At 37.9% G+C, this 15,948-nt stretch overlaps 1 protein-coding gene across 1 annotated transcript; it reads right to left on the bottom strand.

The window, feature by feature from the left end:
* Positions 1–10,229: 10,229 nt before the first annotated feature.
* LOC141631922 (uncharacterized) lies at positions 10,230–14,210 on the bottom strand. The gene is made up of 5 exons (XM_074444529.1): positions 13,428–14,210; positions 12,937–13,344; positions 12,117–12,845; positions 11,491–12,024; positions 10,230–11,399 (listed from the first exon to the last, which is right to left on the bottom strand). Exons 1-5 carry the CDS (start codon positions 14,208–14,210, stop codon positions 10,230–10,232), a joined length of 3,624 nt encoding a protein of 1,207 aa, XP_074300630.1.
* Positions 14,211–15,948: the final 1,738 nt, after the last annotated feature.

A 15,948-nucleotide genomic window follows, 5' to 3' on the forward strand; every position in this document is an offset into this window, starting at 1 on the left:
AAGCGACGTTTTTGTGGCCGTAGAGGAGGTGGTGGTGAGGATGCGAGCGGCAACGGAGATGACGTAGTGTGGATGTGGATTTCAAAGAATATGAAGTACGTGGCTTAAAATGGCAGTGGTGGGGGGTAGGGGATTTATATATATATTTCTTTTATTTTATTCTCTTGTTAGGCTCATCTCTCTTATTGGACCCGTCCTATGTTATAGGACGGTCCTATAGGAGAGTTGCTGTAAGTAGAAATATCACACCAATGAAGTAGCACATAGTTTCAATTATATAAACATTTTTCAGTTACTAATTTACTATGTTATACTCCCTCCATATCAGACCAATGGTAACATTGACCGTTTTGCCATTATTCATGGTCGTAGGGAATCTTCAATATTATTCTTAATCTATAAGACAAAATATAGTCATGTGATATCTTGTTTGATTTATCGTCATGAGTACTATAAGAATATCAAATTTTTATAATTTTTAATAATGCGTAACAAAAGATATTTACGTTGCAAAACGTGTCTCGACAAATGTGAAAAAGTCAATATTACCATTGGTGTGGTATGGAGTGAGTATATAATTGGATACTGTATTATTTATATTCTCTGCCTTCTTCTATAAGTTCAGACAAAAAAGTTAAGCTTCTATGATAACTTCTCTATGCCAAGATCAACAAAATTAAATCCAAAACATGGCCTTAGAGTATTATTACATAATAATCATAGGATATTACAAATTGGCCCGGGCATCGCCCGGGCATTAAATCTAGTATATATCTATTTCAGGCTTTTTTTTGATGTTCTCCTACTAGAATTAGAAAATTATACACTTATTATTAAGTAAAGGCTTTTTTTGATGTTTTCCTATTATAATTAGAAAATTATATACTTATTATTAAGTAAAATAATTATTTACAATTTTCTATTAAAATTAGAAAATAATTAAATATTTAAAAATTTTCCTATTAAAATTAGAAAATTATACACTTATTATTATTATTATTAAAATAAATTAATTATTTATAATTTTTTCAATTAATACCCATTTTATTAACAAAATTATTATTTTATGTTAAAAATTAAACACTTTTCATTATTATAAAGTTACCACTTCTAAATTATTATAAAATTACCTCATTTTAACACACACACACACACACACACACACACACACACACACACACACACACACACACACACACACACACACACACACACACACACACACACACACACACACACATATATATATATAACTATCATTGTCTACCATAAAATGATCACCTTTTTTTTTTTTATCTTTTGTATACAGCTGCACACAATAACTACTATTATCTCTTTCTTGAGGTTTTAACTAAATGAGACAAATAGGGAATGACAAAAGAGAGTTTTAATGATTATAATTTCTGAAATTTAATCTAAGATCAATATCAATCAATTAAATATATATATATATATATATATATATATATATATATAAACCTATTTAAAATTGTCTTATTCATTATGGGTAGGACATGAATCTTATAGGGTGAAAGATGACTTCACTGTGCGTGTGTATTTTTGTGAGAGGTAAGGGTAGGGGTATGGCGGGTTTTTGGGGAGAGGGTGAGTTTCTCGAGGGTAGGGTTAATCTCTAACGTTTAAGAGTGTAATTTAGGGAATATAAGCAGATATTGATAGAGAAAATTGTTCGTGGATAAAGATGGGGTTGGGTAGGAAGGGTTAGGTTGGTTGGTTGGATATGAAGGGTGAACGCACGTGAAAAGTTGATATGGTGAGGTAATATTAGAACAGGTAAATAAGTATATTTTATTTGAAGGTCGTATTATGAGAAAAGGAGAAAAACACGTATTATATTATTTGAAGGGGTAAGTTTCTCAAGTATCATATATATATATATATATATATATATATATATATATATATATATATATATATATATATATATATATATATATATATATATATATATATAGGGCGGGGTCGGAGTGCGAACTTACGAACTAGCTTAAAATAGTGAGACTTACTAAATAAGCAAAGTCAAACTAATACATCCAAACGTGACTTCTCCTTATACCCCGTCACTTTCACATCCATGTCACCCTATATCCTCGCTCACCCAAATCACCCACACAACATACTCTCCGGCGACCACGGAGTTCGACTAGACGTCGTCACCGCCATCTCCACATCAATACCGGCAGCGAGATCCGGTCGAACACCATTTAAACTCTCTTTATCCCATCCACCAAAAATAGTCACGACCGCCGTCACGGAGCCGCAATCGCCGACAATGGGTACATTCTTGTCTCCCTCCTCTCTCTCTCAATCTCTTTCTTTCTTCTTACCATCATCATTACATTTTAAGATGGTCATTAATTATCACGATTGAATCGATTAATTTGAAATCGAAATTGAAATTGAGCTATTGACGAAGAAATTATCAGATGTTATGAGGTTCATTTTTAGGGTTCAATCAAATGCAGAGGAGAAGCACGGGTCAGGGGCTCGGTGGCTCGATTTCAGTTCTTTGTCGGATAAAGCTCGGCTTGTTACTCGATTCGGTGATCGAGCTCGGATGCGAGTAGTGCACGACGGTGGGCTTTATTGTGTGACTGTAGATTGAATATTTATGTTTTTATGCTTTAATGTTCTAAGTATGTTCCTGACGACAAATTTTCAGATGTTTTGTTTGTTTTATACGCCATTTTGTCATGCATCGATTGTGGGATTGAATATTTGATATGCAATTGCACTCCATGTATTTTACTTTAACGTTATATGCTAAGCAGAGGCTATATGAAGTATATTTTTGTACTAATGAGTCTATTTGGCTTTCATGGGTGAGAATGGGAGTGAATCGAAAATCGAATGTTGTGATCCGTGTGCCATAGCAAAAATGAGATCGGCTGCTTAGATAATGACGGGTTTAGAACCCATGTCATGATTATTTCACTAAATGACCGTGCTAGATTGCTAGCTAAATGAGCCGACAGATGCTTAGTTTTGAGCTATTTAAGACCGTAAGATTTATCGTTTCCTTTTTTTACTCGTTTTCACTTATGAGGTCCGTGTGACAGTCATGTTTCTTTGAAAGATTATGAGGAAGGATATGATCCAAATGTGCATTCTCGTTTCTCGTTGTTCACTTGTTCCTGCGTTACATAAATCGGTGAACATTGCTAAAGTTTTCTTTCATATATTGTAATAGTTTTCGTAATCTAAGAGCTTGTCTTATGGTAGCAATCAAACCTTAGCACCGATGAATTACCGAGCTAGACGCGAATTACTAATTCAATAGGTATGTTCATACAAATTGGTGTTTATTTGGCTTGTTATGCTCTATTTTAGGTCTTTGTCCTTGGTTAGTAAGACCCATCAGTTTCGGAGAAACACAAATTGTTCAATTCATCAAGTAAACATTGAACCGATATGTAATGTGCTCTTTTTGTTATCTTTGAACAAACTCATAAAAAAGCGATGCTCCCCATTTCGCATCTGAGTTTAACAAAATGTTTATGCTTATGTGATTTATTGTGTCAAATACCCTTTACTTGCTGTCATTTTAATGCGGTCAACATCTGCAGTGTATGTCTTTTGTTGATTACGAGGTTTGGAATTCGGATAAGCACATCAATGCTGGTCAATGATGTCAAACATCATTGACCAAGCTTGGCTTTTGAACTGCTCTTGATCTTTGCAAAGATGGTCCAACTTGCATAAGAAAGCATACCGGTTTACTTATTTTGACTTGGAGAATATAAGACATTAATAAGACGAATTATTTACTTAGGTAGAGGCTTAACAGGTACATGAGTAATCTATTGTTTATCGGTTAGTATCATTTATATTAACGTGAGACTGTCTTGCGTAATGCTAATTATGACGGAAGGAGTATCAACTCACATTGCTTTGATAGTATCGAAAAGTCGGATATTGAGCTTGCTGCAAAGAAGATTGTGGAGGGGATTAGGAATGATCAATGTTAATCGAATGAATGAATGGATGGATGACGCGTATTTGGAAGAGTTGAGGTTGCTGCTAAGAAGATTATGTATGGAATTAGGATGATTATATAGTGTTAAACGAATGAATGGATAAATGAATGTGGCGTAATTGTTGAGGTTGCTGCTAAGAAGACTATGGGTGGGATTAGGAATGAATCGGGGGTTAAATTCGGGAATTTGGAGCAATATAATTTGGTTATGATTTTACCCGTTTGAAATTTTGAGGAAAGAAGTGAATGTTTTTGGATGGGAAATTGGAAGTTGACTTTGTTCAGCATGTACCAATATAAGTTGAAAGATTAACAAAGAATATAATAAGGGAGTATATTTATCTAGCTAAAGTAATGTATTTAGCAATATAAAGAAGTGTATGTAATAACTTAAAAAAGTGTATCTAGCAAAATAAAGGTATGTATTTAGCAATATAAAGAAGTGTATGTAATAACTTAAAGAAGTGTATCTAGCAAAATAAAGGTATGTATTTAGCAATATAAAGAAGTGTATGTAGCAACTTAAAGAAGTGTATCTAGCAAAATAAAGGTATGTATCTAGCTAGCTATGAGTATGTATCTAGTAATTTATAGGAGTGTATCTAACTAGTTAAGGGTATGTATCTAATAAATTTAGTGTATCTAACGAGTTAAAGGTATGTATGAGTTAAAGGTATGTATTAGTAACTTAGAAGTTTATCTATCCAAACTTAAATTAATATAAAAAACATTGGAGCAAGAGTACGCCTATTAACTTATATCTCTAGACTAGTTTTACTGAATTCCTAAAGTGATTCTTGTCTTCTATAATACTACTATGCTAGTGTTTTATACATGAGCAACTTACCAAACATTTTTAATTTTTTAAATGAGACGCGTTGTTTTGTACCTCAACTTTGTTGGAATCGACATATATTAATCAGATTCGTCTCGTCTAACATTTGACTAATTCACATAGTTTCTTCTCGCGCCCCTCACAACAAGTTTTGCAATTGAACATAAAAATTATACATAGTACATTTTATTTCAAAGTAAATATTTCTCATAGAATTGAACATCATTGCATTGTAGTATCTGAAGTTATCATGAAATTATAATATCGGAACAGTAAAAGTGTGGTGACTAGTCGGATACACAAATTAATACACCCGGATACATAAATTAGTGAAGTCAGATACACGACTTAGTACGCCCAGATACATAAGTCAATTTGTGTATCTATAGCCCTATACTTGTGTACATGGGGTAGTATAGTGTGTATCCAGAAACCACAGCCACCCCTAAGCCTCCACTGCTCACCACTCACCTTGGCCGTCATCCACTATCATCCCCATGGGCACCATCACACTCTCGACCCCTCACTCGACGACCACCAATACGACTCATTCTTCGGAGGCCTTCAAGCTTCCGAAATACGAAATACTACTGTAAATAATAAAGAAAAGAATGCCAGCGTAATTATTCTTTCATGGCATTGACATTATTTGGTACATCGTGAATAGTGTCATGAGTTTTATTTGTACGGAAGTGACAGTGCGTACTATCCGGATACACATGTTACTCCTTTCAGATACACATTTGAGTACCCTAGATACACAACTCGATGTGTGTATCTAACAATATTCATGTGTGTACCCGGAGTCATAGTTGACGTATCCACCACAACCTGGACCACTACTGCCCACCACCACTCACCTACTCTCCACCACCCAACTGAACCACTACCAATTTCGCCAATGCCTTCACAAGGACCATGGCAACGACGCTCTCTAAACACCATCAATCCAACCTATGTTCATCAATTACCACAAATATTCGCTGGCGGCAACCCAGACCCACCATATCCAGTAATCCAACAGTCGCCACCCACCACACACCACAACCAACGACGCACCCACATCCAGCATACGGAAGATCACCCAAAACTCGACCTTTATCCATCCCCTATACATTGGCGACGACATGAAATCCGCTACACCCGACTTTCGCCAACTCGCCAACCCCACTACGACACTCAAACCACCAACCCGATTGACTGGCCTTGGTAGTCGCCAGAGGTGATGCGACTTGTAGAAGCTCACCGGAATCGTTGTTTGACGGCATGACAGTAGGTGAGAAGTGTGAGGTGAGAGTAGATTGAAAGTTAGGTTGGAGAAGGGAGGGGATAACAGAACGTTTCACGCCGGCGTCGACGAGATCGGGTCGAACCTCCGACGGCACGGTGGCTAACTGGCATGGTGGGCCCGACGATTGACAGGTTGTGATTTGTGGATAAGGATGGCAGGGAGTTTATGTAATTTGGTGCGTAGGAGGATTTGACTAAAAAAAGAGGGCATCAATATTAGTCGTTGATTTCTCCAATTTAACAGTCACTAATTAGTTCGTAAGTTCGCACCGAACTTTTAATTCGCACGAGATCCTATTTCTATATATATATATATATATATATATATATATATATATATATATATATATATATATATATATATATATAGGGGCGGGATCCTGTACGAACTACCCCGACATTACAAGCTTTCTAACTTACACAAAGCAACCCAACTGACATTAGTCTCTCCCATTTTGTTTCATCCCCTTCCACCACCAACTACCCTAGCTCCCTCCACTTTGCCAGACCATCACCCTCCTATGGCGATCGACCTACTTGACGGGACTCCGACGCCGATCACTCAGACGCAAATTTTACGCTGACAGTCTTGTTTTTCATCTTCTGCATTCTTGTTTTTAATGTCTCTTCGTTCTATCATTTACGCAATCTCCCCTCTCCGGTAAGTTAGTTATTTTTAACTCCTAAAAAATTGTGATTTTAATTATAGATCTACTAAAAAAGAGTTGGAAATTCGAAAAAAATATTGTAAAAATGGACTAGTCGGAACATTTTGACTCGTGAAATGTCTTCCTCTGTCAAATTTGAGTCCAATGATGTGTTGTTTGTGGGTGGTTAATTATTGGGTCGTCGAAATTGACGCCGGCAACGATGTTATTGGGTTTATACTTTCTTCGTTTGTAAGAATTTGCTTTTACAGCTCTATGCTTCATTTTCATTCTACCCATGGGGATTGTTCTCATATTCTATTTTCACGCCGGCAACGATGTTATTGGGTTTATATCTATTCGGTTTGATATTTGCTGGCCATTGAGTGTGTATCTAGAAACATAAAAAAATGTATCTAGCTAGCTAATGGTATGTATCTAATAAGTTAAAGAAGTTTCTCAAGCAACTTGAACGGTATGTATCTAGTAACTGAAAGAAGTGTATCTAGCACCTTAAAGGTATGTATCTAGTAACTTAAAAGAGTGTATCTAGCTAGCTAAAGCCTAGAGGTATGTATCTATGTAGACACCTCATTTCTGCACCTCCCGCAAACCACCCGGTGATGATTGGGCCGCATGTTTGGTACGCGGAATGATTTGTGACAGTTCGTAAGTCTATCGTCAAGTGATCGCTCAAACATTTATATCTACCTCTTAATTGTCATCTACGTGCCGATACGGTCGTTTTGGCAGTAATTAGAGTACATTTGGAGTCAGGGCCTAAAACCGTCTTCATTTCCTAAAAACCGTCAAATCCCGAGTCAAAGCAATGGGCTTGTCTACCTAAGGTTAGGATGTCATAAAATGTTGAGATTATATCTCATTTTGAGTCTCATGTCACTTCATTAGGCTAAACTTAAGGTTTAAATTACAAAATGTGCATTTCATTTAGTTAAAATGATAACCCGACCTTTAGGCCCACTTTTCGAGGTGATAACAACTTTGTTGGGTCAGGCCTATTTCACATAGAGTTCTAGATCTTTCTATTAGCTTTCCAACGCCACCGAAATCACCTTATTCGGAGTCTTGTAGAGAAAGTTATGCCTAAAATACGACAGGCTGTCAAACGCGTTTTCTACGCGCAGAGGAACCTACCCGGGAAAGGACGCAGCAAGTGTCTGCGCCTCTTCCAAGGGACGCAGCACCCATCTGCGCCTTTTCCTGTGCTTTCTTTTTGTCCAAGTTTCCGTGTTTTAACCTAAGTCGGTTATTTCCGGATCTTTCCTTCCGTATCCTAGTCTTACCATAATTCCTTCACGTGATTAGTATAAATAGGAGCCTTCGCTCCTCATATTTCTCACGCGAGTGTCCGCCCTTCTCTTCTCTCTTTGCATTCTAGACCTTTGTTCTTACTTTTTGGCGTCTACGTGCTTGAACATTCGACCACGTAAGCTCGGATCCTTCTGAGTACCAGCCTCGTTTGCATGACCGACCAATTTGACCAACTCCACATCAATCAACATAATTAATCTAATCGTTTTCCTCTTACGAGGGCACTTTCATATTTGCATTATAGTTCGAGTCGAGCATCGCTAATCGATAACTTAGTCCTTCTCGTTTCGTCAAACATGTAAGTCTGAGGGTGTATAATCTCTCTTTTTATTTATTGTATTTTAATTATTGTATCATTATTGTAAGGTTTATGTCGAAAATACCTCTTAAAGCTGATTTCTAAAACCGTCTTTAAATCCTCTTTTTACGGATTTCCAGTAGATAACCGTCGAGAAAGGACGCAGCAACTGCTGCGCCTCTTCGAAGGAGCACAGTATCTGCTGCGCCTCTTCGTGAGGCTGCCGCAGTTCCTGCTTCCTTTCTTCTTCGTTCATCCTCTGTAATTCATTCAATTGTTATTTGTTTTCGTTTGTTTGTTAATTCTTCGCCTCAATAGTTTAATAATTTCGCATGTATATCATTAATCATCATCATTAGTTCGTATAATTTATTGTTAAACCCGACTTAAATCCCTTATAACCAATATTTGCGGGTTTTCGTCATTAAACTCAATTCGGGTTTTAGAGGTTCGATTCAATCAATATTGAGTCTCTGGAATTCGTCGTTGACATATTTGCACTTGTTATTCATCGTTTGTTCATCACGTTCGTCATTAATTTGTCGTTAATTCATCATGTTTAGTCTGTTTCATTCACTCATGTCACTAATCAATCATTCGTTCATGTAATTAATTCGTTTGCATCCGTCTCATCCAAGTTTTATTGTTTTATGACCCATTAATCACATGTAAATAACCTATTAATCACTGTCATCCGAGTAAATAATTTATTTAATCGATCATTAAATTTGCAAATTGATATTAACAACACGCATTCCGCTTCACGGGAGTTCGGTCGAATGACGCAACGGCGTCTGCGGCCTATTCAAAGGACGCAGCTTTCTGCTGCGCTTTATTCGGTTGAATTCTGTCCCTGATCTCCGTTGTTGCTTGACCTAGTTTAATTAGCTTACGTTTAATTAACTATTATCCGTATTATCACCTTCTGATCTATTCGTAATTTTATTCTTTTATTCCTTTTTCTCAAATTATCCGTTTTAAAGGTATTTTCGACATAAATCGCCTAATCCTTTGTAATTAATGTAATTTTCGTTATTGTAATTTTTTTTTTTATTTTTTTTTTTATTTTTTGCTAAAATGTAAGCTTTCCATTAATATCAAAGCAAGATACACATAGTCCATTTTCCAACTCGTACAATTTGTTAGATGCTAATATTACATTAAGTGCACTTATTCAACCAAATTTCGTCCCCTGGAGAGACCAAACTTGGCTTACAATTACTAACACGACTTCTTAAGACACTCTTGATGTGAGCGACCAAGTATTCGGCCTGGCTACTCTACCATTCAGGCGTGCCTCATTTCTCTCGCATCCATGTCACATACCAACAGGCTAGAATGGCGTGATTAGTAACAACCTTCCTCAACCTGCTCCATCTCCTCCTAGCTATGTTCTGAATCCAATCTTGCTGTCCAAGAGGAGAACATAACCCATCCAAGACAGACTGGACTAACCTCGAGTGAAGTTACATTCTGAAATAGATGAGTATGAGTCTCCCTCTCAAGATGACACACACAAAGAAAGATCATCGAAAGCAATCGCTAATTGATACACTTGTCCTTCAACAAGAACGCATTACTACTCACTAGCCAGGCCACAAATGCATGCTTAGGCAAGACTAGTGAGTGCCAAACTGACCTAAACCAGGGCACCTCTGGTCTAGGTTGTCTAATCCAGTTGTAGCAACTCTTGATAGTATACTCCCCATTTCCAATACTCCAATCATTAGATACAAACCCATCCTTAATGAGATCCCTGACCTTACAGATCTTATTCCAATGCCAACTTGCATCGGAGGAAGGAGAATGCTGCAGCCCAGTCCCCATTTTTTATGTAGATATGGTGTACCCATCGACCCACAACTTGTCCGGTTTAACGACCAACCACCAAACAAGCTTACCTATAGTTGCTACATTCCAAACGTGACTATCTTTCAGACCCAATCCACCTTCTATTTTTGGGACACAAACCTTATGCCAGGCCACTCTAGGAACACTATTATACTCAGCATGACCTTCCCAAAGGAAATTTCTGTAGATGGCATCCACTCTACTCAACACACCCTTTGGCAAGACAAATATAGAGGCCCAGTACCTATGCATAGTAACCAACACAGATTCCACCAAGGTCAACCTTCCAGCATAAGAAAGCTTCTTTGCCCCCAAACTTCTAATCCTCTCTACTATTTTATCTATCAACACAGCACAATCATTTTTCTTCAGTCTCCCTGCAGTAATTGGCACTCCCAAGTACTTGAATGGGAGCTGCCCTTCAATAAACCCAGAGATGGAAAGAATGTCCTTCCTCAAAGTAGCAGGAACCCCATTAAAATAGACTTCAGACTTGGTAGAGTTCATTTTCAAACCAGATGCCAAGGAAAAGGAAGAAAAAGCTCTAAGTAAGACCATCATTGAAGCAGCATCTCCCTTACAGAACATTAGTAAATCATCTGCAAACATCAGATGAGAAAGCTTCAACTGTTTACAAAGAGGATGATAATGAAACTTTAATTTTCCAGTGGCGCAGGTTAAAATCCTGCTCAGATATTCCATACACAAGGTAAATAGAAGAGGTGACATGGGGTCACCCTGTCTCAAACCCTTCTTGCCTTTGAAGAAGCCAAAAGTGTCACCATTTAAGGTAATAGAATATGAAGCACTCCCAACACACTCCATGATCAGTCCCCTGAAGTGCTTAGGGAACCTGAAGGCTTCCAGCAACTCATCTAAGAAAGTCCAACTAACAGAGTCATATGCTTTCATTAGATCAATTTTGAACATACACCTGGGGGAGCATGCCTGTCTATTATACAATCTTACTAAATCCTGACAGACTAAGATGTTTTCAATGATGCTCCTTCCTTTCACAAACCCCCCTTTATTCACACTAACCAACTCAGGCAACACAGTAGAAAGTCTGTTGCAAATAAGCTTAGAGATACACTTGTAAACAACATTGCAACAAGCAATGGGACGAAACTGAGTGACTTGAGTAGGCATCTTACATTTAGGAATGAGAGTAAGAACAGTAGCATTGGTTTGCTTGAGCAATTTCCCTTTTGGAAAAAATCTATGATGACCGCACACACACCTCATCCCCAATGATACTCCAGGCATCTTTATAGAAGGAACTAGAGAAGCCATCTGGCCCAGGGGCCTTGTGATCTGGAATGGAGAAAATGGCATCTTTAATTTCTTTCTTGGTTACAGGAAGAAGTAAACCAGTAGCTTGCTCCTCAGTACAAGTCCTACCAGTCTGAATAATTCGAGCATTAACCTTTTCAGTAACAGTCTCAGTGCCTAGGAAGTTAATATAAAACTCCAAAAAGGCATTCTGAATCCTAATAGGATCAGTATGCTCAACTCCATGTAGGTCTTTGATGGCAAGCACTTGATTCCTCATGAATTTACTCCTTATGACACCATGGAAATACTTAGTGTTTTGATCTCCATCTTTTAACCAAGCAGCTTTGGCTTTTTGGCTAAGAAAAAGATGGCAGGCTTGCTGCAATTCAGAAAACTCCTTAGCAGCTGGAGCTTCCTTCACCAACCAATCAACATTAGTAGGATCAAGAGCAATTTTGGATTGAATAAACTCCAGATTCTTCAAAGCAATAGCAGCACACTGCTCAATATTTTGGAACTGATCTTTATTAAACTGCTTGAGGTGCTGCTTAAGATTTTTAAGCTTCTTAATTAACACATACATTTTGGTACCAGTGAATTCAACATCCCACCAAACAGCCATCCTAGGAAGAAAAAGAGGAGATTTCCCCCACATCTGAAAATATTTGAAAGGCCTATTGGTAGCAAGAAGTCATCTGCCTTTTTAAGAATGCAGGGAGTGTGATCAAAATTTCCTTCAGGAAGAAAATGAGCATAATTATCTGACATAGAGCAACTCCAATCAGAATTAATCAAAAAACGATCAAGCCTACTATACACCCTTGCATTCACCTCTTGCTTATTATTCCAGGTGAAAAAGGATCCCATAGCAGGTGAGTCCACAAGACCACAACTAGTAAGACAACCCTGGAAAGCATCAATTTCAGCATCAGTACTACTGCCTCCTAACCTTTCAGAGTGTGAGAGGACACAATTAAAATCTCCACACACTGCCCAAGCTCCATCAACAACAGAGGCAAAATTAATGAGCTGCTCCCAAAGAGACTCTCTTGCTTGTAAATCATTAAAAACATAGACCATTGACAAGTAGAAGAGCTTATTAGAAGCAATCTCCACAACCTTCATATTAATACATTGTGCAGAGTAATTGACAATATCCACTTGAAAAATACTAGGATTCCATAAAACCCATACTCTACCCCCTTTGTGACAACTATTATTAGTGGTTAAACTCCATCCATCAATAACAATACCACTGATACTATTCTGAGATAAGGCCTTAACCTTTGTCTCAAGGAGACCAAACAAACCCACATTATGCTTAAGTATAAAAGATTTAACAACTCTCTGCTTTGTAGGTTTATTTAGCCCCCTTATATTCCAAAAACCAAGATTATGCATCCCCCACCACCTGGTGAGGAGCACTACCACTTGTCCCAATACCTTCCTTGGGTGAACCAGATTTGTTCAAAGCTTCTAGAAAAGTTTGTTGACCAAATTTATGAACACTATACCCCCCATCAGAATTCTCTTGCCTGGTCATCCTCACTATGGGCCTAGCAGGGGTAAAACCCATTGTATAGGTCCCATCCTTATGCCAAACCACAGGAGTAGTCAGAGGTACATCAACTGGAACAGTAGCTACTGGAGTCTGAGCAACATTCACATGACTCTTCTGTCTCTGACCACCAGTAGCAGCTTTAGGTCTCCAAACTTTGTTAACCACTGGTTGCTTTGCAGGAGCTGGTTGTTTAGCAGGCACTGCAGATTTAGGCTTTTGGTTCTTTTTCCTGCAATCTTCAGTACTATGACCAACACCCTTGCATTTCAAGCAAACAATAGGTTTCCACTCATATTCCACCACTATTTCAACTAGAACACCATTCTCATCCAAAAAGACACCTTATCGTGTAAAGGGTCACCCAGATTCATCTCAATCATAGCCCTAGCATAGCCAAGCCTAGTTCTCTCTTCAGTTGCTATGTCACACTTAATAAATTTCCCTACAAGTCCAGAAATATGGGCAATCCCTTTTCCCCAGAACTTAAGTGGAAGATTAAGTAGACGAATCCAGACCGGGACAGACTTGACCTCATGCTTAACTAGTTCAATCTCAGGAGACCAAGGTCTAACTATAAGGGGCTTGTTATCAAACAAGAAATGACCCTGCTTTAACACAGCCTCTCTAGCAGCCCTAGACTTAAAGCGCACCAGAAAAACACCATTAGGTAAGAAAGAGAGCATGTCTACCTGATGGTTGATCCACAGTCGCCTAATAAAGCCTTCAACAATGTCCCATGGAGGATTTGCACCCAAAATAAAACAATAAACCGAATGTTTCCAGTAGTCAAGCTCCACTTTGACCTCAGCTGCCGTGAACTGAAGTAAACCAGGCGCAGCATCCTCTGGAATAACAGACGGCTCCTCCGCAATCACTTCCAGAACTGGTACATATCCTTCCTCCTCATACGGAATGTCTTCAACCAATACGTCCAAGTTCAGAGGTGGAATCCCTACCACTTCATGAACCGATTTTTCCCGAATAACATCCGCAGAAGTAGGACCTTTTGGGTGAGATAGAACTGGAAATTCATCCAAATTATGAGAAAGACACGAAAACTTATTACTACTAGATGCTTGAGTATTTTTTGTTGAAGAAATCGATGAAGATTTGATTACCGTCATGATTTCAACAATTTTTTTTTTTTTAGGGTTTATGCGTTGAAAACAAAATCACTCTTTTTTAGGACTTTCTCTCTCTATCTCTAAAACCATCTTTTTTGTGGTGTATATGTTTATTGTAATTTATAATTATTGTATTTCTTTTATTGCTTGAATGTTTTCACATGTAATTGAGCATTAAATCCCTAATTCGACCTAATTGTTTGCTAATTACGTGTCAACCGACTTAGTCTAATTCTCACATGTTAGGATCGAAACTTGGATGTTGCATTGCATGCTGTTAGGCCCAGATTAACCTGGCCTGACCATAACCTGGCCTGACCTTACAAGGCTGATTGAAGAAAACGAAGACCGGACAAATCTAACTATTATTTAGCTGTTGAAGAATATTATGGCAAGCAGGCTACTAAATCCTAGAAGAGAAGCCTGATGGTCGGATAGAATAGCTTGCGGTTATTATTAAAGCAGCCGGATTAAGAAGATAAACAAGAAATACGATTGTATAAGTCAAATAACCGTGTCCTATTCTCAAGGAAGACCAAGACTAATTACGGGACTATATCATCCATGAACTTAGACGTGCAAAAGGGGAAAAGGCTAAGAATCAGTTGGCGAAGAACCAGTCAACCGAATTAATAGGGAATGTGCCCTATTAATCCGGCAACAACCCCGACAAAAGAGAAGAACGTTGGAGATCAATACAACGTTCATGATTATGACTATAAATATTGTAATCTAGCATTTGTAAATTCATTCATGATTCATCAATATAAGATTACTTCACTACTTATTATTTTATGATCATCCAATTACCAAACTTGTATTCAGTTTATTCAAATAGCATAAGCATTATTCTTTTTACATAGTCTTTCTTTGTAATTCATTTATAAATACTCCAAACATATAGAGCTAGATACCCATCTTATTCTTCAATCAAGCCGGACCCATTCAGGGAAAATCCTGCTAAAACAATTGGCGCCCACCGTGGGGCATCTAGTTCTTCAACCAATAAAATTCTCCTTATCATCTTTCATTTAATATTCACACACAAAAATGGTGGAACTCACCGCAGAACAACAATTAGCGGCTGCCCTGGCCAAGATCAAAGAATTGGAAACAATCCAAGAGAAGGCAAACAGTGAAGCAAATCAATAGTGAAGGAATCTGAGTCTAGCCTGAAAAAGAAATTGAAAATCAGGCTTCGGGTTCCAGGACCGATTTGAACCAGAACCCCATTCTCATCCATTATCAAAAACATAGACTTCTCTAATTTTGGAACCCCTGAGAAGGATACATTATCCTAAGACTCCACCATTCCCAATGATGAGACAAACAAAATCAAGCAACAATAATGATGGCTATGCTTCAGGAAATCCAAAAACTCCACAACAAAATAGAAAATATACCCGGAGTGCCGGACACTGTGGGCAAGTAGAAGTTGACAACTTTGCTGATTCACCCTTTGCAGATGAAATTGCAAAGATTGATCTTCCCAAGAAATTTACTTTGTTCCATCCATGAGAACTTATGATGGAACCTCCGATTCACAAAATCATGTTGCCATATTCAAACAAAAAATGTTGGTTGCCTCAATACCCAGTGAACTCGGGCAAGTCTGCATGTGCAAAGGCTTTGGTACAACCCGACCGAGCAAATTACAATGGTTCATCAATCTCCCAAATGGAGGTATCAAGAATTTTGCAGAACTGATCAATGCCTTCAATCAACAATTCGCAAGTAG

The sequence above is a fragment of the Silene latifolia genome, chromosome Y (genome assembly GCF_048544455.1).
Source record: "Silene latifolia isolate original U9 population chromosome Y, ASM4854445v1, whole genome shotgun sequence".
NCBI lineage: Eukaryota > Viridiplantae > Streptophyta > Magnoliopsida > Caryophyllales > Caryophyllaceae > Silene > Silene latifolia.

What these genes read in the sequence shown, in the direction of transcription:
- LOC141631922 (XM_074444529.1), bottom strand. Translation starts at nt 14,210, where the DNA reads ATGACGGTAATCAAATCTTCATCGATTTCTTCAACAAAAAATACTCAA. An exon ending in GTGACCCTTTACACGATAAG is followed by an intron (nt 13,345 to 13,427) that starts GTGTCTTTTTGG and finishes TTGAAATGCAAG; the next exon opens with GGTGTTGGTCATAGTACTGA. An exon ending in GTGGGATGTTGAATTCACTG is followed by an intron (nt 12,025 to 12,116) that starts GTACCAAAATGT and finishes AATATTGAGCAG; the next exon opens with TGTGCTGCTATTGCTTTGAA.